Source organism: Caretta caretta, chromosome 2 (assembly GCF_965140235.1).
Source record: "Caretta caretta isolate rCarCar2 chromosome 2, rCarCar1.hap1, whole genome shotgun sequence".
NCBI classification, from domain to species: Eukaryota; Metazoa; Chordata; order Testudines; family Cheloniidae; genus Caretta; species Caretta caretta.
In genome coordinates, this window is record NC_134207.1 from 110,589,510 (window position 1) to 110,614,971 (window position 25,462).

Here is a 25,462-nt window from a genome sequence, read left to right on the forward strand (position 1 = left end):
TTTATAATCCCTTCCCTTCCAGGAGTTTTTACTTGCAAGATCCCAGTTGTCCTGGGGTAGGCTTCAAATGTTGCCTCGCTTGCCAGGGAGCTCTCCCAGTCAGGGGTCTGCATTCTTGGTGTATCTGTTTCTTGGGGAAAATGCATATCTCTCAGAAGTGTAGCATCTGCTCAGCATTTAAAATCAGAGGTAGGAAGAATTGGGAGATAAAACTTAAGTTCTTAATGATGCAAGATTCTCTCTGTCCGGCCTCAGATCCAAGCCAGGAGACCGCACCCCAGTCATCTGCCTCTGAGTGAGCATAGCCCCATCAATATCTGCACGTTTGCCCAGACCTGTTCAGGAGAGACCCATAAAAAGAGGACTCATTCTCCTCATAAAGAATTCACTTTGAAAGCGCCTCAGTCTCCTCAACATTAGACCGCATTGGAGACCGCACATCTCAATATGGGTATCACTGAGGCTCCAGGCTCTGTTGGTACCAACCTTATGCTAAGGACTTCGAGCTCCTTTAAGACTAAAGGCTCCAGACATGCCTTGGTACCTGGGTTGTCCTCCGTACTTGCAGAACCAAGACCCTTTAGCGAAGACATCTAAGTACTCTGCTTCTTAAAGGGTGACACCTACAACCCTTTCCATACCTAAGCTGCTCACCCAGACACCTGTGGTACCAAGGAGATGCCACACTTCTCATGCATTCTTGGCTCCTCCCAAGCAACCATCTTCTTCAGTACCCTCAACCTCCATTGGACAAGACTCACCCGAACAGTCTGTGCCCTCAGGGCTGACTGTGGAATGTTGCCCCTTGCCAGCTCACACCCATACACTATCACAGGAATTTAGATACTCCAGAGACTTATTTGTCTCAGATGAGCCAGAGTCTTCCCAGCTAGTGGGTGAATATCTGTTGGTACAGACATTGACATGGTCACCAAAGTTAGTATTTCCTCCGGTACAGCTTGTTCTCCAACTCCTTCTGAGATTGGTAGAGCTCCTCCTTTAGATGAGGAGAGGTTCTCTTCCGACTCCCAGATCTCCGTGCAGGATTCCCTTACTTAAACCAAGCAAGGGACCTTGCATCTGACCCTTCTGGGGAAAGGGAGAAGCTACACCCAGTATGGACTTGTCCCCCTTCATGCTGGTTTGAGCAGCATTGGATGCCACCACCCATAACTTATGGACCTCTTCAGTGACCATACTGGGGTGCTTGGGGTGCATATAGCTAGCAGTTTTCACGGGTCCTTAGTTCTTTTTGTGGGGACCATAGAAGGAAACATTCTCCTACTTCACCTCCTCCACGATGTGAACCAGAGGAATCCTTTGAAGAGTGGGGGGTCAGAGCACGTAAGGAGGCTATTCCACAAATGACTATTTCCTCATCTTCTCCAGATGAGAAGATGCCTTCTCTGGCAGATGACTTCAGACAATTCCAGGACTTAATTAAATATATTGCAAACTACTTACAGATTCCTGTAGAGGAGGTCAGAAAGTCACAGAATAAGTCCTGGATATTCTACAGTGGACACATGGTCATCAATAAAGCCCTGCTGGATCCTGCCAAGACCATTTGGCAGAGCCCAGCAACAATACCATTGACATGCAAGTGTGCCAATTAAAAATAAATTACGTCCCAACCAAGAACTCTGCATTTTTATTGTCCCATCCTGCACTTAACTGTCTTGTTGTAGAAGCAGTGAGTAAATGTGGTAGACAGCAACACACTGAATCCACACCTTATGATAAAGACCAAAAACATCTTGACCTGTTCGGCCATAAGACCTCCTCATCTGGAAAGCTTCAGTTTAGAATTGCATATTTCCAGGCTCTTATGGCAAAATATAACCATCAAATTATTTTAAGTTTACTACCTTTATTGAGCACGTTCTGGCAGAAGATCGTGAACAATTCCAATCCATTATTAATGAGGGTCAGCTGCTAGCTAGGACCTCATTGCAAGTGACGATACAGTTGATACTGCGGCTTGTTCTATGTCTACAGCAGTGGTCATGTTTTGAGCATCCTGGCTTTAACTGTCTGGGTTCCAGAGAAAGGTCCAAAATATGGTAGAGTACCTCCCCTATGAGCTATTAAAACTCTTTGCTGAATCCACTGATGAATCCTTGCACAACCTAAAGGATTCCAGGGTCACCTTGTGCTTCCTTGAAATGTATACACCTGCAAGCAAACAAAAGTTTAGCAGGTTTCAAACGGCACAGAGATCCTGTCCTATTAAATTTTCAGGATTTCAGAGCTCCTCATAAAGAAGCTGAGGTTGCGAAGACAGAGGCTGCCTACTTTGTTTGCATCTACAACATCAAAATGACAGTTTTGACAGATTGGTTGAGGGTTTGGAACAATCTCACATCATGGAGCTGCAACCACACCGTTCTACCTGCCTCTTCCCACTTTGGAATCTGTCTCCACCATTTTCATTCTGCGTGGCAGAAGATTACATCATGGGTGTTGAGGTTCTAAGATCAGGTTACTCCATCCATTTAACTTCCCTTCCCTGTCCCTTTTCAGGGACTTCTCTCATGAGCAGTTCTGATATGGGAGATAGATTCCCTTCTATGCATTGGAGTCATAGAACCAGTTCCAGCTCACCACAGGGGGAAGAGATTTTAGTCCAAGTATTTTATGGTCCCAAAAAAGTACAGGGGCTGGAGACTGATTGTACATCTAAGACTCTAAAACAACTTTGTGACAATACAAAAATTCAAGGTGGTGACTCTTGCAGCTATAATTCCGTAGTTGGAGCCAGAAGATTCATTTTTGGTCCTTGGCTTTCAGGATTCATATTTTCGTGTCATGATTCATTTTTCTCACAAGAGATTCCTTCAGTTTTCTGGTTGGTCAAGATCACTTCCAGTATCAAGTGCTTCCTTTTAGACTTTTTTCTGTCCCAACGGTGGTATTGAATGTATTGGCCGTGGTCACCGCTTATCTGCAATTGGGGATAATTGTTTTTCCATATGTTGATGATTGGCTGCTCGAGGACTGGTCTTACAACAAGGTTCTCTCTGCCATAAAGACAGCAATGTCCTGGTTCTTCAGGCTAGGTCTTCAGTGCAACATTGAGAAATCCACTTTGAGCCCTGTGCAAATGATAGAATTCAAAGGGGTCCCCTCAGATGCAGTATCAGTCAGAGCTTACCTTCCCATGGACAGGTTCATGATATTAACAAACCTCATTTCAAAAATTCAAGGCAGTCCACAGACATCAACAAGAAATTGCCTTCAACTGTGGGGACAGCTTCTACCTTTGTGATGCGAGATGACAGATTATGCTGCGCTGTTTCCAGGGATGGCTCAGGACAGTTGATACCCCCAAACAATGTATGTGCCTGAACAGACTGGTGTCAGAGAGACTGTCAATTGGTGGAAGAACCTAAGCAATGTATGTGCAGGTGTTTCATTAACCAGTCCTCCCCAACTATCACCATAATGGCAGATGCCTCCTTGGTAGGTTGGGGGAGGGGGCATTTAGGGAACCACACCATTCAAAGCAAATTGTCTGCATTATTACACCTCAACCTCAAGGGCAGTCTGGATTGACTGGTCTCACTTCCTTCCATTAATCTGGGACAAATCCATCAAAATCACAACAGACAAAGTAGCCTGTATGTTCTACATCAACCGATGGGAGAGTGAGGGGGGAGGAGATCCCCTTCCCTTTTTGCAGAAGCAATAAAGCTATGGGATTTGTATATAGCCAATCACATCCTTATTTCAGCAACTTACCTTCCAGACCTACAAAACATCATAACTGACAATCTAAGCAGATGCTTCCTTCAAGATTACAAATGGGGAGTTAGACTTCTAGACGCTCAATCATATATTTCTGACTTGAGGATTTCCGGAAGTGGATCTCTTTATCACCCTTACCAACAGGCAGTTTTACTCAAGAGGAGGGTTTAGGCCCTCACACACTGGAAGATGTTTCCTTGTTCTGTGGACAAGAGGCCTTCTGTTTGTATTTCCTCCAGTGCCCCTGATATTGAGAGTGGTGAAGAAGATCAAGCAAGAGAAAGCCAAGATCATATTTAATCATTCTAGTGTGGCCCAGGCAGACCTAGTATCCTTACTTGATTCTTCCCTCCGTTTGTCTAGTGATGAGTCTTCTGTCAATGCCCAGTCTTCTGTGTCAAGACACTGTTCAGACTCTCCATCCCAACCAAGGAATCCTTTGCCTCAAGGCTTGGTTACTCAAAGGTTCACAGGAATAGAGACTTCCTGCTCTGCAGAGGTACAGTAAGTGTTATTAAACAGTAGGAAAAGTCTATGCGAAATATCTACCTGCAAAAATGGAAAAGATTTCACCACTAGTGTGACCAGTGACATCTTTCATCTGTTTTGTCTTCCTTCTTTGCTGTCCTCAACTATCTGCTGGCATTAAAGTCAGGATTATTTATGAGTTACATTGGGTTCACTTGGTTACTATAATGGCTTTTGTTCCCCGGTTGAGGGATTCTCAGTATTTGATCATCCCGCCACAGTGAGATTCATTCGGGGGTTGAGGAGCTTTTTTCCTCACATTAGAGATCCCATCCATGTATAGGATTTAAATTTCGTATTCAAATGTCTTATAAAACCCGCTTTGGAACAGAGAGCCACCTGTTCCCTTCTTCACCTAGCAATGAAAACAGCATTTTTGGTGGGCATCACTTCTGCTCAAAGAATTGGGGAAATAGGAGCTTTAATGGCAGACTCTCCCTTTACAGTGTTTTCCAAGAACAAAAAATTAGTCTGCATCCTAAGTTTCTATCTAAGACAGTGTCTGAATTCCACATCAATCAAGGCATCAATCTCCAGTTTTTTTCCCCAAACCATGTCAGACCAGGTAAATTTTGCTTTCCATAATTTAGACAACAGGAGGGAACTAGTCTTCTATTTGGAAAGAACCAGATTATTTAGAAGTTTCCCATACTGTTTCAATTGCCATCAGACCCAAAGGTACCACAGTTTCTACCCAGAGACTCTTGAGGTAGATTTCTGGATGTATTTTTTTCTTGTTATGAAGCTGCCAATATACAGCCCCCTTCTAGGGTATTAGCCCATTTCATGAAGTCTCTTTCTATCTCTATGGCATTACTCAAACACATCCTCTTTACTGAGATCTGCAAGGCTGCAGCTTGGACTTTAATACATACTTTTTCCAAGCACTAAGCGGTTATTCATTCTTCTAGATGAGAAGCTGTGCTTGGGAATCCAGTCTTTTGTTCAGTGTTGGACTTGGCTCCAAAGCTCTCTCCTCCTCATGAGGCTTCTGCTCAGAAGTCACTTGAAGTGGCACACTCATAGGGACAGTACTAGAAGTAGTAAAGGTTACTCACTTTGGGCAGCAAATGTTCTTTGAGATGTGTGTCTCTATGGGTACTCCACAACTTGCCCTCCTTCCCCTCTGCTTCAGAGTTTCCTCTGTGTGACTTTATGGTGGAGAAGGAACTGAGGGCAGTGCATCCGTACAGCCCTATGTACCCTCGGAATATGGGGCACAAGGATGCGTAGTGCACATGCATGGGACAAACGGCCATTAATACCAAAATTCTTGGATCAAAGGCACGTGGGATGCAAGTGCATCTGAAATGGAGCACCTATCGGGGGACACAGTTGAAACGCCAGTTACTGCCCAAGATGAGTAACCTCTCAATTTGGGTCAGATTCTAAGAGACAAAAGCTATGGAACTTAGTTGACTAATACAGTATGCTTACCTCAGTTCTAGTTTGCCCAACTTTTGCAGCCCATGTTGTCCTCTCTTATGGACTGCGGGACACAACTCATTTTCCTTACCATGTGCAGTAATGCATAGGCACCACAGAGACTTGTGAACATTTTAAATCAGAATTAAATTGTTTCTGTGGTGTTTAATGATTTATAGAACAAAACTACTAAGATGAAATGCTGCATAGAAGAATTGGTCAGTTGCCTCTTTTAGTCTTACCTCTGTCAGACCAGCATCATTTTTTGCTGTGTGGAAGTCCTCAGCGTAGGATTTCAGAGTGTTGGTTATATATTTTCCATTCTTGTTATGTTAATATTTTTGTTGTAAGTTGTATCTGATAAGTTATATAAAGGGAAGCTGTTTTCTTGATTTTCATTGATATTTTATTAATAACCTTTGAAACAGGATCACACCAGGGTTGGTGCAGATACCTCTCAGGACATACAGCTGTTTGGTATAGGGATCCAACCAGAGCACTGTGAGATTGACATTGCATTAGATGGGGAAGTTTCTCTCACACCAAAAGAAAATGCAAGGTAAGGAAGTTCAACACACTTGTCCCGTGCAATGTTTGCTTCTCATCACCAAAAGGTGCGTGCATTTTTATTTTACTATGTCACAAATACTGTGTGCTCTGGTCAACAGCCATTTTCAATACAGGTGATGTCAACGGAAACTGTAAGACACCAGGGACCTCCAGGCCAAAGAGGAAGTTTCCATGCTGGTTCTGGATAAACCATAATCAAGGATGTCTTGGAAACAAGGATGGGATCATTGTTTACATAGATTCTGTGGAATAGGCCAGATGATAAAGATGTGCAGCTGCTGCTATTCTAACCTCTGGGATGGAATAGCAGCCTGTCGGTTGGTTGGATGGATGAATTCTACCCCTGTGAATTCACACTCTTAGGCTTTGTGAGAATAGATAAATTTCATCTGAAGGCCCCAATTATAATAATGCCCAGTAAATGTATGAATCCAGACTCTTTTCCCTCTTGTTTCTCTTACAGAGTTATAGGAACATTCCATTTATAGGAATTGTTTCTTCTTTGTTAGCATTTAAAGCTGTTCAACCTTGTAACATCACTTATGGCATGTGCAATAATTTCACACAAATATACTGCCTGTGATCTTACTGTTTAATTAATTTCACAGATATAGGCATTATAGGGTAAACAAAAGATGGAGGGATAATCTATTTTTCCAAACCCTATCTTCCGTGTGCTTTTTGTAGAGTACGTTTTAGCATGAATATCGCAGTGCTGCAGACTAATAATGTAAATTACAGAATTCCAGCTAGATGGTATTCAGATTTATGGTGATAGATATAGTACAAGGAGTTAGTAGTTTTCACTGGCAAGAACAGAGGAGCATGTCAGTGGAAAAAACATATAACCATGTTTTGTTTGTGACTGATCTGAAATGCTTAAGTAGTTGTTTCTGCGATGTTTATATCAGCATGAACTTTGTTACCAGAGTTACAACTTTAAACAGAATGAATTATTTCATATCTGACACTTAAGATATTTGTGATACAAAACTGAATTCAGAACTCTGAATCTGAAGGGACAATATTGCATTTCATCTAGGACATTACATTTTAGAGGGAAATACTATTTGATTTATTTTTCTGCTTTGAGCCACAGAAGCAAGAACCGAACAATTCCATCTCACTTTTTTATGAATAAAGCTTAAATATAGATGACCCTAGATGCAAATGCCTTTTTTCAAAATTTTTCAAAAATAGAAACTTTTGACTAATAGAAGTCCAGTTTATCAAAAGAATTAAATTCAGTGATATAAGGGATATGTATAAATAAATTATATAATATCTGTGGTATGTATTAGCAATATTTACCATCTGTTAGACTAATCTGTTTCTTAGAGTTTTCCTTAGAAATGGCAAAATAACCATACATAAGCTTTTTCTAATAGGGTTTGAATGTAACTAGGTTCACAGACTGTTTACAATGAACAGTCTGTGACCCAGTTTCTGGAATGTGCATGTGGCTTTTTTTAACTACCAGCTATGAAACTAAAATGGAAGCCGTCTCCCCCTACTGTTTATAGTGCAGAGGTGCAGCAGTAGCAGTTTTTCAAAGGCAGTGGGAACTGATCTTTCATTAGCAACTTTTCACATTTACACTTTAATAAGAACTTTGTTAGTCTGTGTATGGTGTATTACATATGATCTTGTATAGGTGTGGAAAATAGACTTGATGAACTTGTAGGTATTTTCTATATATCATTTCTGTCATCTCACCAGAGTGGTCTTATTGTTCTTTTAGATCCTGTGTAAATGGCACACTGGTATGTACTTCCACTCAGCTGTGGCATGGAGATAGAATCCTATGGGGAAACAACCACTTTTTTAGGTAACTTTATATTCCTTGATTTCCTTCCACTCACACGTCTTATTTGCTTACCTATTTTCACTCTTGTTGTTTTTAAAATCTTAAGTCACTTTTAAATTTTTTAAATAGAATCAATCTGCCAAAGAGGAAGCGACGAGATTGGTTGAAAGACTTTGAAAAAGAAACCGTGTTAGCGGAACATGATTTGGATGCAACTAGTGAAGCTTCTTCAGAACCAGATTACAACTATGAATTTGCACAAATGGAAGTTATAATGAAAACTCTGAATAGTAATGGTAAGAGAATTGCCATATCAGGTGATGCACAAAGGTTGTTTGGGTCCAATTAAAAAAATCTGCTCAGATATATGTATTTAGGAGTTGCTGGAGCATATCCATTATCCGTCTAGTCCAATATCCTCTCTGATAGAGGCCAATATTGGATGCTTCAGAGGAGGATGCAAGAAACACAGTCCTGGATAATTATAGAATAAACTGCCCAAAGGTGGAATTTCTTCCTGACCCCATCAATTGATGGTTAGCTCATGCCCTGAAACATCTTGTTTTTTATTTTTTCCACATTATTGTCCTATGTAATGTAACTGTAAATGATGATCATATAAATGTCTAATCCTTTTCTAAAACCTGGTAACTTTTGACCACAATTACTTGTGAATGTGAAAGTATGCTATAAATTTAACTTTGAAGTGTATTTTATGTCAATTTCATCCTTTCTTTTCCACCACACACAGTTGATGTGATACCATAACATTGTTAACAAGACAGTAGCGAAACCAGAACAGACATTTTGGCAAAATAATCAGCCAGCATGCTTTGACAGTTGTTCAGCTCACAGTATTTTATACAATCTCACTTATTAAAGTCTGTTAAAGGATGTCTCATGCAGAAGAATCTCAGTTTTTAGTGTTTAGCAAATTAGAACTGCTTGTATTGAAATATAAATATTCAGATGCTACTTAATCCACTTTCTGCAGATATTGGAAATGTTACTTGAAATGAGAAAACTGTTGGCTTCCCAGATGTTACAAAGAATATTTTTCATACTGCGGTTTGTTCATGTAACAAATTTTAATGTTATCTATAGTAGCAGATGTCTGGGGGGAGAGTTCATTCGATCTTGTTGGGGAACTCACTTTCTGGCATCAGTTAAATAATAGTCTTTGAGTAATTTAGCAAACCCTTGTCTCAATGATTCATCTTTAGAATTATTTCCTGTACGTCCAAACACAATAGCATCTTTTTCATTTCTGCCATGCTTGTCCATTATCTTCTGCGTAATGTTTAATTTTTCAATCATTCTGTATAATTATGGTTTCGAAATATTTTAGAGATGCTATAAAAATTTGCAGATGTGAAGATAATTCTGATTGTATTATGCAAGTATTTAATATGATTATTATAGACAGGCAAATAAATAATTCAGCTTATATACTTCTATCAAAACTCCATTCAAGCAATAATCCTTTTTGCTCCAAAATGTATCTGGAAGTTAAAAATAACTAATCATTCTAATGCAAATACAAATTCTGGCTACTTGTTCATAGAGTCTACAACTTGTGACAATTTAAGCTATGTAGTATATCATTTAATGTCTTGTGAAATGTTTAATATTTACATTTACGAGTTTTTACTTTGCATTTCATAACTGTTATAATTGTGGTATCCCTATAATAAGTCTGTGTGCAAAGCATGAGTTCTTTTCTTCGAGCAACAGTGATAGGATTATTGATGACATCTTCATCATCTGGACCCATGGAAAAGAAGCCCTTGAGGAATTCCACCATGATTTCAACAATTTCCATCCCACCACCAACCTCAGCCTGGTCCAGTCCACACAAGAGATCCACTTCCTGGACACTACAGTGCTAATAAACAATGGTCACATAAACACCACCCTATACCGGAAACCTACTGACCGCTATTCCTACCTGCATGCCTCCAGCTTTCACCCTGACCACACCACACGATCCATCGTCTACAGCCAAGCTCTGCGATACAACCGCATTTGCTCCAACCCCTCAGACAGAGACAAACACCTACAAGATCTCTGTCAAGCTTTCTTACAACTACAATACCCACCTGCTGAAGTAAAGAAACAGATTGATAGAGCCAGAAGAGTTCCCAGAAGTTACCTACTACAGGACAGGCCTAACAAAGAAAATAACAGAACACCACTAGCCGTCACCTTCAGCCCCCAACTAAAACCCCTCCAACGCATTATTAAGGATCTACAACCTATCCTAAAGGATGACCCAACACTCTCACAAATCTTGGGAGACAGGCCAGTCCTTGCCTACAGGCAGCCCCGCAACCTGAAGCAAATACTCACCAACAACCACATACCACACAACAGAACCACTAACCCAGGAACCTATCCTTGCAACAAAGCCCGTTGCCAATTGTGCCCACATATCTATTCAGGGGACACCATCACAGGGCCTAATAACATCAGCCACACTATCAGAGGCTCGTTCACCTGCACATCCACCAATGTGATATATGCCATCATGTGCCAGCAATGCCCCTCTGCCATGTACATTGGTCAAACTGGACAGTCTCTACGTAAAAGAATAAATGGACACAAATCAGATGTCAAGAATTATCACATTCATAAACCAGTCGGAGAACACTTCAATCTCTCTGGTCACGCAATCACAGACATGAAGGTCGCTATCTTAAAACAAAAAAACTTCAAATCCAGACTCCAGCGAGAAACTGCTGAATTGGAATTCATTTGCAAATTGGATACTATTAATTTAGGCTTAAATAGAGACTGGGAGTGGCTAAGTCATTATGCAAGGTAGCCTATTTCCTCTTGTTTTTTCCTACCCCCCCCCCCAGATGTTCTGGTTTAACTTGGATTTAAACTTGGAGAGTGGTCAGTTTGGATGAGCTATTACCAGCAGGAGAGTGAGTTTGTGTGTGTATGGGGGTGGGGGGGGATGTGAGAGAACCTGGATTTGTGCAGGAAATGGCCCAACTTTATTATCATGCACATTGTGTAAAGAGTTGTCACTTTGGATGGGCTATCACCAGCAGGAGAGTGAATTTGTGTGGGGGGGGTGGAGGGTGAGAAAACCTGGATTTGTGCTGGAAATGGCCCACCTGATGATCACTTTAGATAAGCTATTACCAGCAGGACAGTGGGGTGGGAGGAGGTATTGTTTCATATTCTCTGTGTATAAATAAAGTCTGCTTCAGTTTCCATGGCATGCATCCGATGAAGTGAGCTGTAGCTCACGAAAGCTCATGCTCAAATAAATTGGTTAGTCTCTAAGGTGCCACAAGTACTCCTTTTCTTTTTGTGAATACAGACTAACACCGCTGTTACTCTGAAACCAGGATTAAAATAGTAACTTGCAGTAGTTTTCAGTTTTTCCAAAGATACGCTGAGAAGACATATATCTTAAATTAATACCTTTAATGATGCTAAAAATGATGCAGATAAACAAATTCAAACTATTATAGCAGATCACACGCAGCCCTCACCACTGTTATGTTCAGATGAAAAAATTGGGTTTTATAAAGAACTTTTCCTAGTTCGAAGAGTATATTAAAGTAACTTTACAAATAGTGGACCCGATTGTCCTCGATTAAATATATGGGGCTTTTCAGAATCTGTCCCACTAGTTTAAATATTAATTGAATTGTGAGCAGTCACCAAATGTAAAACTTTTGCCACATTTATCTATAAAAACATCAGAACTTTTTTTTAACTGAAAGTTGAGTATTGACAAGCATCTCTTTGCCTGACCAACACCTTGCAGAGTCTACCATACAGAGCCTCCTTTTAACATGGCATCTTTAACAATGGCACGTCTCTCCATGCAGCACCGATATTGTATATGGGACCATAACAGGACTTGATATTTGGAGCAAAAACAGGACCACTAGCATCTAAGGGCTTGTCTACGCAACCTCAGAGTTTGGGTTACAGGGGTGTGAACTGCACCACACACTAGTGTGCTGTGACTATGTTAATGCAAACTATGTATCTTTCAGTTTGTGTTCACATGATCTACATATGGCAGTTACAGCACAGCAAGCTAATTTATTACTCAATAAAATCTTGACTTTAAGCTTCTCTTACTGCCAGTTCAGTTACTACATTTAGATCTTCAAAACTGAAATCAGCCCAGAGTTTATTGTACGTTAGTGTGGAATGTACATATGGGACAGATTTAAAATTGACAATATGTGGCAATAATTTATTATAGAAGTTTATTCTCTTTCAGAACCATAAAGAAGTTCTAGGAAACGTACACAATCTAGAATGTGCTTTTAAAAAGAAAAACAATGTTTCGTTTCTTTTCAGTGGTTGTTACTAACTGAAGTAGATCATTTGGTTGGTTTGCTTCAGTTTTCTTCCACCACCCTCCATCACATTTCCTCAGCAGCTAATACAGAGAAAGTGAAGTTTTCCTTTCCCTTCCTTCTTTGTCCTACTTCATTGCTCTTACTAATTCATCCCTTTCTCTATCCTCCCTCCCTCCTCCACCTCGGGAGGCTATAATATATTTTAAAACAACATAAAAAAATAATGGAACTAAATGTTTGTCAGCCATCACTCATCTCACTTTCTTTATATGCTATATTCCTTTCCTTTTGTATATTTATTTTGACTTTTGGATTGTAAGTTCTTTGGGGCAATGGCTGCATTTTTCTTTGCTTTTGGAAAGTACCTGGCAATTTTTGAATGCTACTGAAATATAAATAATATGACAGTAATTGAATTAAAATGTGGTGTTCGCTCATTTCATCCTTTTCTAGACCCAGTCCAAAATGTGGTGCGGGTTTTGGAGAAGCAGTACTTAGAAGAGAAGCAGAGTGCTCTTGAAGAGCAGAGGATAATGTATGAGCGTGAGCTCGAGCAACTCAGGCAGCAGCTTTCTCCAGAAAGGCAGCATCAGCACGGCAGTGACAGGCTCTCATATACAGCTCAGACTGCCCAGCAAAAAGTAAACATCTGGACAGAAGAGAGGTGAGAATACTGGAGTTAAAACCAATATGAATGAGAAATACAAAGGAGAGGGCTAAGGGATAGAAGGACATTGTTAAACCTGTCTTCAACCCAGTTAAATCCCACTTTTATTTCATTCAGAGCTTGATTCTGACCTCTACTGCAGTGTGGGGCTTCCCATTGGTTTGGTATGGTATCTCACATGCACCTTTGAGAGCAGAATTTTGCCCGAGTGGTGTGGTGACTTTTATTTTTCTCCCCATGAACTCTTCATAGAGCAGTTCAGATGCTATGCAAGTGTTACATTCATACAGTTTTAACATTCCCTGCATGTGTTGCTGACAGATTACTTGAGGGAGGGAGGGAAGGGACAAATATGTCAGATCAAGCTTTGTCAAATATTACTGTGCCATTAGTGTACCCAACACTGTGAAAACACAGTCCATGCCCCAGGAATCTAACAATGTGTATCGAGCACAGAAAAAATTCAGAAACACAGGACGTGCACAAAAAATTAAAGGTTTACTCTTAGGTTGTGCAAACTTTTTAAAAATAAATAAATCTGCTTTTAGAACACGGTTGAAGGGCCTCACACAAAATGTGCATTTTGAGGAATGATTTTGAGTAGAGGCAGGTTGTTTAGTGTGCAAGGGAAACACAGGAGTTCCAATCATAAGGGATGGTGTGGAAAAACACAGACAAAGCATGGGTGAAAGACTCACAAGGGACTTTTGGGAGGGAGATTTGGAAGGAGAGCTTAAGAAGTCGGAGGAGTAGGAGGAGGAAATGCACCGAGTTTAGGAAGGGGTAGGGATGTATATTGAAGATGACAGAAGCTTGTTGATGTAGGAGGTGAGAGGAAGCTATTGGACTCACAGAGGGGAGTGATAAGATTTTCAGCAGCTGCATTTTGTTGTAAACAAAGTAATATTTTGTTCGGGGTTCTGTGATTCGTCCAACAGAAGGAGTGGCTAAATGGACTACTTGTTTTTTGTCCAACTCTGTTTTCTGTGAATGTTTATTTGCATTGTACGACAGAGACTTCATTGTTCACTCATCTCTTTTTTTATAAATGGTGACTTTGAGCACTCCTTTCTATCTTGGTGTATTTCCACTTCCTCCATAAAAAGTCAATGTAAAACAAAAGTCTAAACAGAGTAAGCCAAAATTGTCTTGCCTCATTCAGACCCAGAATGTAGGAAACAGAAAATAGAATCAAGGTCTAATCCTGTAAAACCATGCATTTTGTGTTAGTTTTTGTGCAAGCCTTGCTTTCAGCATTCACAAAGTCTGCCAAACTGGGCTTGAAAAAAATCTGCTCATCTACTCACCAGTGATAACTAGAAAGATTTCACAAGCAAGGAGGGAAAACTGTAGTATTTCAGTTTTAATTAAAAATTGTTTCTAGCTCTTAGAGATGTAACGAGAACCATCCTAATGTGAACTGAATGCAAAATGATGCAGTCTCATCTTCCTGAGTTTGCAGACAAAGCTCTAGTACTTTTATAGCTTCTTGCCGCTTTGCCAAGTAGCAGATTGAAATTAATAGGCCTCTGGTCAGATTCACTGTTGCTCTTCATAACTGCCTTGTGAACAGTATTGAAGCTGTCAAAAAAAAAAAATCACAATTGATACGATACCACTGCTTTGGAAAGGCTATGAGCAGCAGCATAGGTAAGAACTGGAGTCACTCACAAGGGAGCCACTCACAAAATAGGTGGGAGGGAGGGGTAGAGCAATAGAGACGTTTTCCCCCCTTCTTACATCTTACAGCAGCCAGAATGCTCTGGAGCAGGAGAATGGACAGAAAACTTGCATGGATGACAATATCCTCTAGCTTCAGGCTGATATGAAAAGATGAAGCCCCCAAGCAAGAAATGGGGTGGGCATGCCAGCACTCACCCTCTGTACAGCAACTGTTGGGGGAGTTTGGGAGGAATGGGCCTTCAAACAAGAACGTTGTCCTTGAATTTCACTGGTGGGAATCCCACCCTCATAGCTGAGGTCTCTAGGTCCTACTGCAACATAAAAACACCACCACCATCCATGGCAATTATGCATCTGATAAAAATTGAGTCCTATCAAATTATTTTAGTGAGTAAAAGGTATCATGCAAGAAATAGTGAACATTTCCAGTCCTGCAGAATATTTTCTTAGACTTAATTTTTTGAGCTCTAAAGGAGGCTCAGGTTTGAAGAGGGGGGAAAGGTCCATGTGTTGGAAAGAGAAATCAAGAGAAGTCAGTGGGGAATGTTTAGTGTTAATTAGGCAGTAAAGGCACAACAGTATTTTGAGGGGAAGAGGGCATCTACTGACCACGTGATGGGAAGTATGGAAAACATACTTCATATTCTAGGGCACAACACCATCTGTTCAGTTTGAGGGGCAAGGTGTAGCAGACCTTAGTGACTGGACTTGCATGGAACGTGACTGGTGTGTATTATCGGGCACGTTCCAAGTGCCACTGTAGTTAAGGGTTAGCTGCTGTTTGTTTTAAAACCATCTTTCAAGACTCGATATCCAGATGGGATTTGCTTTTGTTTGTATCCAAATGGAACTTGGCATGCATACGTTGTATAGTAAAAACACCAAAATCCCAGCTGAAACTTATTTTGTTTGCTTCAGTTTCTGTGGCGTGTTTTTGTGGTGCCCTAAGTACATTCCCACAACTACACAAAGAAAACAAGAATTAAAATATACAAAAAATCATGAAAACTCCCCACACTAATAATTGGCTGAGGTAACAGCCCCACCTAGCTACACTATGCTTGTCACCCATTCCTTCTCCAAAAGCCTGAGGAAAAGAAATTGGCTTTTTAGCATTTCCAGAAAGTTGTTAAATTCAGGCTCTACTCGGACCAAGAAAGGGAGCCAATGACTTCTCCTGGAAAGAGTCTTGTCATCATCCTCCCTCCCTTTTTAAATTAGTAACCTGTTAGCTTGAGTACATCTGCTGATCTGACATGAGGAAACATCACACAGGGAGAAAAGGGAGTGTATTTTATATAGCCAGACCCCATGCCATTTAGAGCATTTATAGATCAAAAACACATTCAATTCCACATGGAAGCCAGCAGTACAACAGAGCTCGCATGTAACATGCTCTCGGAACAGAGCACTGCTTAGTGAATAAGTATCTGCTCTAGCTTCAGCTTCCTGACGATCCCACAATATGTGTCTCAGTAGAATGCATTATTGCCATCTAATCTCAAATTGCTGATAGTATGGATAACGGTAGTAAGAGGGATGGGGAAAGGAGTTTCCCTCTTTGCCCCGGAGCAGGTGGCAGGGGGAATAGGTGGCTGGAGGAGGAAAGGAAGCAGTCTTGGACACAGCTGCTGCCTGAGTATCTGGCCTCTAACAAGGTCCCACTTGTATTGTAGAGCTGAGCCAGATAGGAAATAGGCACTAAGCTTGGTACTTTAGAATAGTAAAGATACCACAAAGCAGGCCTCCTCGCTAATCCTACCAATGGTCTTATCCCTTTCTGTTCAACTTGTACATAATTTTGTGTTACCTTGCATGAGAGAGCTTTCAGAGCAGAAAAACAATTGCCCAGAACTACTGTCTGGAACTCCACTCGAAGAAAAGTGTAGCCACTCAAGAGAAGTTCCTGCTAGGGACTACACGCATGACAACAATACGGCATGGTCTGTGGTATTTAAGGCATCTGACCAATCTAAAAGAGTAGAAACAAAATATCCATTCAGCCAAACTCTGCCTATATCTACATGCCCCACAGAACAAGCTTGCCACTCCTCCCAAACGTGTCTCTAATCCTCTATAATTGATTTTCGTAGGATTGTGTGTGTATGTGTATGTATGGTGACAAGATGGCCAATGTTAGTATGGTGGGTCCTGCACTTTTCTTGGCAGGGGGCTAAGACGCCACCCCTTACCCCTGCTCTTGGGACTCTGAGGTCCCCGATAGAGGCCCGGGAAGGTGACAGAGGAGGGAAGTGGGGGAGGGGTCTGGGTTTTCTCCTCACTCTGAGCCCCAGCCCCTCTCAACCCCTGCGGGTTCTTACCCTCTTTCCCCTTGGGTGGGGAACCTTCGGTCCTCAGACATTGGGGGAGGAGGTCTCCCTCCCCTGCTGGGGCAGGGTCTCCCTTACTTCAGTTTGCTGGTTTTTCAAATCTTACAACACCTCCAACCTCCAGTCCTCTCTCCTTCCTCCTCTTCCCCTGACTGCCTGAAGCAGAGGGGTTTATTAGGTTCCTGACAGGGCTTAATTGACTACAGGTGCTCCAATTTAACCTGTAGCAACCCTCCCTAGTCTACAGGGAACCATGCCTTAATTAGCCTAGAGCTTATATATTTCCCCTGTACCATTCTACCACTGCTCCCTGGCCCTCCTATATCACTATATATATACACATACATACAGACATATGTGTATATATGTAGTCTGGAGACTAAGGAATCTTAGGTTTAATTATGGATTTTATGCAAGAAATTATGGGATATGATATACTCCCTTGTAAGTCCTGCTGCGCATCTGGGATGTGCAGACCCCTTAAACAAGGCGGAAATGATTGGGCTGCTCTCTCTATTACCCAAAGAATAAACATGTAAAACTTAAAAAATTAATGTTGGGGATCCTACATTAGGAGAGTCTAGACTTGCATCATAGGGAGGAGCACCATATGCAGGTTGTTGCTGCCAGTTTTCATATTAGATTAGGTTTGTTCAAACAGGTCTGGGAACCCTTTTTGGAATTCATACAAAGGGTGTTAACCTGCACACATTGCTCCAGTTGTTAATTTGTGCAAGTATTTTTTAACTATAGGGTGCATTTGATATGTGGAACATATGATGTTTTATACTAGGGATGGCTAGTATAGTGGGCCATGGAATCCTACAGCACAGTAGGGCCCCCCAGCTAGCCTTATCTTTTTAATAAGAAGGTGTAGACACAGGTGGTAGGTTCCAGCATGTAGTTGTATAAAGATGAAGCATCTTATGCTGGGGCTGGTAGTCTCGGGGGGCCACACCTCCAGATGAAAGGGAAAGACAGATGGCGGTGTATTTTATTGCTTCAAAATTAAGAGCAGCCTTCAGGCTCCTAGCAAATTACCAATAAAGCAATTCCTCTGTAAATGTGACTTTTAGCTGGGAAAAGTTTGGGTGTATTTGCTCTAGCCTTTCCTCCATAGCTGTATGTTTTTCATATGCTAAGATTTTTCTCAATAAAATGATGTATAAGACACATTTAGTGTTAGTACAGCATTTCTTTGCAGATTTGTTTAAGAAAAAAAGGACTTGACTAGCAATTCTGTTTGTGACCTTCCAATAATAAAAATAGGTTTCCTTCTATTTTTAATGTTATCTGCTGCACTACAGGGATGAATTGTTCCGGCAGAGCCTGGCTAAACTTAGAGAGCAAATAGTAAAGGCCAACACACTGGTGAGAGAAGCAAACTTCTTAGCAGAAGAAATGAACAAGCTAACTGATTATCAAGTGACACTTCAGATCCCTGCTGCAAACCTCAGTGCCAACAGAAAGGTAAAAAGAGCTAATCTCAGAAAGATGGAATTATTTTATTGTCCTGACCATGCAGGAAGAAATATGAGATGCAGTGTTTGTTGTTTAACTAGGCCCCAATTTTACTCATCTAACATCTGAGAATACCTGGCAATCAGTTGTACAGTGCAGGTCATCGTTCTTTTGTTAATAATTTCCATTTATCTGGGAGTGCTGCTGTCAGCCCTCACCTTTCCCAACCCACTCCCAGCCAGCCCGTTGTTGAGACCCTAACGGTCTCCTCTTGTATGAGAGTTAAGGAGGACTGGAAAAGGGGGAGGGAGTTGGCTCCCCACTGTATCAACCCCACCCTTTTTCAATCTTCCTTAGATGATTCCTCCCCCTAAATCTTATTCAGCTCCTGTTTATCAGTGAACTGTATTCCCTGTATAACAAGTACCTGCTAGCTACTGAGTTTCAACATTTTGACTAGTGCTGTCGATTAATCTCAGTTAAGTCACGGTATTTAACTCAAAAAAATTAATCGTGATTAATCTCAGTTTTAATCATACTGTTAAACAATAGAATACCAATTGAAATTTATTAAATATTTTGGATATTTTTCTACATTTTCATATATATCTTGTATTCAGTGTTGAAATAGTATTTTTCAATTCACCTCATACAAGTACTGTAGTGCAATATTTTTATCGTGAAAATGCAACTTACAAATGTAACATTTTTTATTACATAACTGCACTCAAAAAAACAATGTAAAACTTCAGAACCTACAAGTCCACTCAGTCCTACTTCTTGTTCAGCCAATCATAGAACATCAGGGTTGGAAGGGACCTCAAGAGGTCATCTAGTCCAACTCCCTTCTTTACCTTTACAAGAGATAATGCTTCCCACTTCTCACTTTCTGTTGACATTGTAAATAAGAACAGGCATTTGCATGCAACTTTTATAGCCAACATTGCAAGGTATTTACATGCCAGATATGTTAAACATTCATATGCCCCTTCATGCTTCAATCACCATTCCAGAGGACATGCTGATGATGCTCGTTAAAAAAATAATGTGTTAAATAAATTTGAGATTGAACTCCTTGGGGGAGAACTGTATGTCCCCTGCTCTGTTTTACCCACATTCTGCCATATATTTGATATTATGGCAGTCTCGGGTGACGATCCAGTACATGTTCATTTTAAGAACACTTTCACTGCAGATTTCACAAAACACAAAGAAGGTACCAATGTGAGATTTCTAAAGATAGCTACAGCACTCGACCCAAGGTTTAAGAATCTGAGGCCTTGGCTACACTTGTGAGTTACAGCGCAATAAAGCCGCCCAGAGCGTTGTACCTCACTCCCCGTCCACACCGGCAAGGCACGTACAGCACTGTGTCTCCACAGCTACAGCGCTGCTGGTACTCCACCTCCCCAAGAGGATTAACAGCTGTTGCACATTGGCTGAGACACTCCAGCTCCAGTATAAACAGGGAGTAATGTTATTACACACTGATTGATTGACCTCCGGAAACTCCCCATAATCCTTTTAACTGAAGCGTCCTCTCTTGTTTTGTTGTGAACTCCGGACGAGGAAGTGTCATTTCAAAGCTCCGTTTGGGGGGCTGCTTATCAAAAAAACAAACACAGCTACTGTTTGCTTTGAATGAGTGAGAGGTAGGCAGGGGGGCTCTGTTTGGAGTGCTGACACCTAATGTTTGCTTGAAAAGAGAGGCGACGTGGGGGTGGGAAGGGGGTTGGGGTCCATTTCGGTGAGCGGCTGCTTTTCTCGCCTATGAGAAAAAAAGAAACAGCTGCAGTTTGCTTTCAGTGAGTGAGAGGGAGGGGGGTCTGTACTTACAAGACAGCATGCTGACACTCTCAGCCCCCCAAAAACCCACTCTCTCTCCCCCCACACTGCCTGTCACACCCCACCCCACCCCCATTTGAAAAGCACGTTGCAGCCACTTGAATGCTGGGATAGCTGCCCATAATGCACCGCTCCCAATGCAGCTGCAAATGTGGCCCCGACAGTGCGCTGGCAGCTGTCAGTGTGGACAGACTGCAGCTCTTTCCCTACTCAGCTGTACGAAAGCGGGTTTAACTCACAGCACTGTACATCTGTAATGCCTTCCAAAATCTGAGAAGGACGAGGTGTGAAGTATGCTTTCAGAAGTCTTAAAAGAGCAACATTCTGATGTGGAAACTACAGAACCCAAACCACCAAAAAATAAAATCAACCTTCTGCTGGTGGCATCTGACTCAGATAATGAAAATAAATATTTATTGGTCCGCACTGCTTTGAATGGTTATCGAGCAGAACCCGTCATCAGCATGGACTTATGTCCCGTGGAATGGTGGTTGAAGCATGAAGGGACATATGAATCTTTAGCACATCTGGCATATAAATATCTTGCAACGCCAGTTACAACCGTGTCATGAGAATGCCTGTTCTCATTTTCAGGTGACATTGTAAACAAGAAGCGGGCACCATAATTTCCTGCAAATATAAGCAAGCTTGTTTGTGTAAGCGATTAGCTGAACAAGTAGGACTGAGTGGACGTGCAGGCTTTAAAATTTTACATTGTCTTATTTTTGAATGCAGGTTTTTTGTACATAATTCAAATATTTGTAAGTTCAACTTTCATGATAGAGATTTCACTACAATGCTTGTATTAGGTGAATTGAAAAAAACTGTTTCTATAGTTTTGTTACAGTGCAAGTACTTGTAATAAAAAATAAATATAAAATGAACACTGTACACTTTATTCTGTGGTTTAGTTGAAATCAGTATATATGAAAATGTAGAAAAATCCAAAAATATTCAAATAAATGGTATTCTATTATTGTTTAACAGTGTGATTAATCATGATTAATTTTTTTAATTGCTTTACAGACCTAATCTTGACCTATCATCCTTTCCTACCTCACTGGGTCCCTTACTTGCTGTGGGGAAGGCAAAAAAAACACCCCACCTCAGCCAATCTGGGGGTGAGGGAAAAACTCCGTCCCAGCTGCAAAAAAAACCCCACAACTAGTGCAAGCCCACAGGAGATCACAAAACCTAGTCCTACTACAACCCCATGGGAGAGAACGTGGGTACTGCTGATATTGTGATTGGGAGAGAGAGAGTGAGTTCTTTCTGGAATTCTTGAGTACAGGTACCCTCCCCTTCCTCCAGTACACATGGCGAGTCAGTACCACTATCTGCTCTGGCCACTTCCTGGTCCCCCCAGCGTGGCTCTGGTAGGTCCGTTGCCCTGGCCCCTCCCTCGTAACCCAGATGCAGGTAGGACCCATAAAGGAGCGCTGTCCTCTTTTTCCGTGCTGCCCAGGCAGAGTCATCACATTCAATTGCGGTGAGCACACTTTCATTTTAAAAGGAAGTCATTATCATGTTTAGGTCCAAAACTTAGTCATTTAAAGTTAATAGTCGGTGGAGTATGGACATTTACTGCTTAATATGTGGAGAGTAAATAGTTTTAAAAATAACAGAGCAACATTAATTATAGCTCCTATAACTTTCTTTTACCAGTATCCTTCCATCCATGCATGCACAGCATGGGAGCTGATGACACTTGTTCTGTTTTCTTGCTGTGCTGCCTAAGTAGAGTTCCTTGCTTTTTAAATTCAAATTGGGAAGTTTTAAAAAAAACAACAACACTTTTTTGAGCCTATGTGATACTGTCTTTACAAAACTTAAAATAACCTATTTAGTCTTTTAAGAGGCTTATTGACATTTGAGATATATAGTAAAATCTACTGCTGTCATTATCACTTGAATTTATGAGAGATCATTTTTATTTAACACACGTACATAAAAAATAAGTTATTTGAGAAAGACAAAGGGAAATAGCCACTGGATCTTCACAGCACTACATGCCGAGTTAGAGGGCAGAATATAAAAGGGAGCCATGTACTCTATATTTTAGTACTCTTTGAGAATATAATTTGAGTGAGGAGTTTAAATATTTTGAAGTACAAATTTCTGTGCAGTCAATAATTATTATTCTCTGACTCAGAGGGGGGCAATAGTAAGTGAGCCAGCTATTCAAGTAAGAAGAAAAGGAAAAGGTACTCAAGTGTGGACTATTGAGAAACTGGAGAACAAATTGATTGACATGAGAGACCTATATCAAGAATGGAAGGAGAAAGTTCCTGAGGTATTTAAAATACATTTAAAAATGTCAAAATGTATGTATATGTCTATATCTTTACAGGTTCAGTACAAAGAATGTAAATATGTGTACATAAACCGGTATGTACAAATACTGTACTTTGGTGAAGAAGAATTTTCTGCATGAGTTGTTGGTGGAATTGTGAACAATACTGAAATGCAGAATGTACATTACAATGCATAATAAAAAATAGGCTCCTCATTCTGCCCTCATATACGCACATTACACTTTTATTGACATAATTCCAATTAACATGACGCCAGTGGAATTCGCAAAAGTATTTGAGAACAGAATTTGGTCCTAGAACTTAAAATTCGCTACTCTTTCCCTTGTGTATTTTTTGTACATGTTAACTTCAAAGCCCTAAGTAGAGTTGGTATTTGGTTAGAATTAAAATATCAAGTTGGTCATAAGTGTAAAAATATTCATAATGCTTATATATAAATATCATGCCTATATGTAATCATATTAGTCCTTGTCTCATTATACCTTGCAAGAGAATGAAATAGGATTTGGTTGTTCAAGAGTGTGCCCGTTAAATTGCCAGGTAGGAATACATCAGCAGCATGTTATCACATGGCTGATATGGGGAGCACAAATTATTCTGACTCTCACAGTCTACGTGGAGCATTATTCTCATAACAGTTTGAGCAATCACTTGGCTTCTGTGTGCATTATTGCTTCTTTGGACAGGATGAGAAGAAATACCTTCTTTCAAATCATGTTTGTATTGTGGGTCTGATCCTGCACACATTGAAGTCAATGGGCCGTTGATTTCATTGAGCACAGGAGTGCTAAAATGTACATCCTTAAGTATTAAAAGTACATCTCTTGGTTGTACTAGTCTTTTTTCTTGGGCATGAATGATCTTTCCTGGAAGTATGTAGTGCCCTATATGCTGTAATAGTACTACTGTGGTTCAAATGTTTGGGTTTGGAAAGGGAGAGGAAGAGGCAGACAAAGAGGAGGAGCAGGATACAGGGTTCTCATGCATCCACAGAGCAGTATACATCTCTATGGGGATTCCTAGCTAGATACTTTGAGGCGGAGCCAGATGATCTGCTGCCATGCATGGGGTGTTTGTATTTAAAAATCTGTGGAGATTATTTCAGCCATGTAGCAGTATGGAAGCAGCTCCAGACCTGGGGGAGATTCCTCCTTGAGTGCTCTCTTAGCGCCTCTTGCTCTTGCAGTGTTCCTCAGAATCCAGTCCATATATCTAACTGGGTCTTGGGAAAATAATTTGATTCTTTCTTTTTAAAGACCAGTTTCAGATGAGATATAAGGAGGTGCAACTCCTTGAAGTTCTTGGAATTGCACCGATTTAGAACAGGGTCTGAATTTTGCTGAAGCTCTTTCAAAATGTAGGTCATATATTTTATTATTTGTATGAGTGAAACTAAATTATTTAATGATCCCCATCCCAAAGATCTTATTTGAATTTTGTGGTGAGCTTCACATCTAAATGTAGGTGTGGTGTGATGACTGAGAGAGAAACATCAGTGGAGTGGGGTGGGGTGACTAAGGGTAAAGGTCACAGAATAAAGAATATCGGTTTGTTTGGTTTGGGTTTTTGCGCATTTTGATAGTTCCACTAAGTTTACAACTTTTTAAAAGTAATTAATGTACCTTTTTAAAAAAAACAAAACAGATAAGGAAGCCCATTGGTAAAAAAGGTGACCCTTTCTATGAAGCACAAGAGAACCATATCTTAATTGGAGTAGCAAATGTCTTTTTGGAGTGCCTTTTCTATGATGTTAAACTTCAATATGCGGTGCCAATCATCAGCCAGCAGGGGGAGGTAAGGCTAAATAGAATCTTAATATATTGGTAATGTATAATGTATTGCAAGTGGAAAGAGGGATTGAAATTAGTTCTGGGTTTGTAATCTGTTTTATAGGTAGATATCTCACACTAAAATTTTGACTAACCTAAATGTTGAATTTTTTTTAATTTTTATAATATTGAGTCTTTTTTGTACCTTTAAATATGCAATCAGCAAAAAACTATTCATTTTATGGCTAAGAAAATTTGTTTGACTAAAAACGTAAAATGCATTTTGTGATGGTAATTTGAAAGACAAGTAATAAAAGGTCAGAGATTAAGGCCCCCTCAGCTCTTTACAAAATTTCTTTAACCCCAATTAAAATTCAGCCACAAATCCACTACAGTAATGTCCCTAAGTACTTTTACTGTCGTGTGTGAATTGAAAAGTTGAATAGTGGGATAAATGTATCTTGCATTCATTTCCTCCATATTCTCTTCCTTTTATTTTTCCTTGTGGTATTATTTCCCTTCTGTTCTATTTCATTTCAGTTCCACTGCTTGTTGCCTGCTCCCTGCTCTCCCCTTTGAAGTTAGATATTATACAATGTTCTAATGTTCTTAGAACATAAGTACTTAGTATTTGTGCTTCAGGTTGCAGGACGGCTGCATGTTGAAGTGATGCGAGTCACTGGTGTTGTTCCAGAACGTGTACCAGAAGGGGATGACTCTTCTGAGAACTCCAGTGAGAGCGGAAGTCTGGAAATCATGGACAGCAATGGAGAAATTATTCACAGAGCAAAAAAGCTCACCTGCAGGGTAAGTAGGAGACAATCTGTTAGTTGAGACATTTTTTTAAAAAACAAATGTATTGTTACAATCCAATCTAAATATTAAATTTTGCAGGACTTGGTTGTTTAAGATGTTGTTAATAGGAAAGAGACTCATCTCTTCCACTCTGATTCAGATGTAGTCCAGATTAGTAGTGAT

The 25,462-nt window shown here is 40.5% G+C and overlaps 1 protein-coding gene across 5 annotated transcripts in view; it reads left to right on the plus strand.

The window, feature by feature from the left end:
* KIF13A (kinesin family member 13A) overlaps window positions 1-25,462 on the plus strand; it is a 217,305-nt gene that overhangs the window by 154,440 nt on the left and 37,403 nt on the right. For all 5 annotated transcript variants that reach the window (XM_048839950.2, XM_048839952.2, XM_048839953.2 and 2 more), the window contains exons 14-21: window positions 6,129-6,259; window positions 8,012-8,098; window positions 8,207-8,373; window positions 12,868-13,078; window positions 18,402-18,564; window positions 22,553-22,693; window positions 24,360-24,509; window positions 25,127-25,291. In XM_048839950.2, coding sequence (XP_048695907.1) covers window positions 6,129-6,259; window positions 8,012-8,098; window positions 8,207-8,373; window positions 12,868-13,078; window positions 18,402-18,564; window positions 22,553-22,693; window positions 24,360-24,509; window positions 25,127-25,291 — 1,215 coding nt within the window. The remainder of the gene's footprint in view (window positions 1-6,128; window positions 6,260-8,011; window positions 8,099-8,206; window positions 8,374-12,867; window positions 13,079-18,401; window positions 18,565-22,552; window positions 22,694-24,359; window positions 24,510-25,126; window positions 25,292-25,462) is intronic.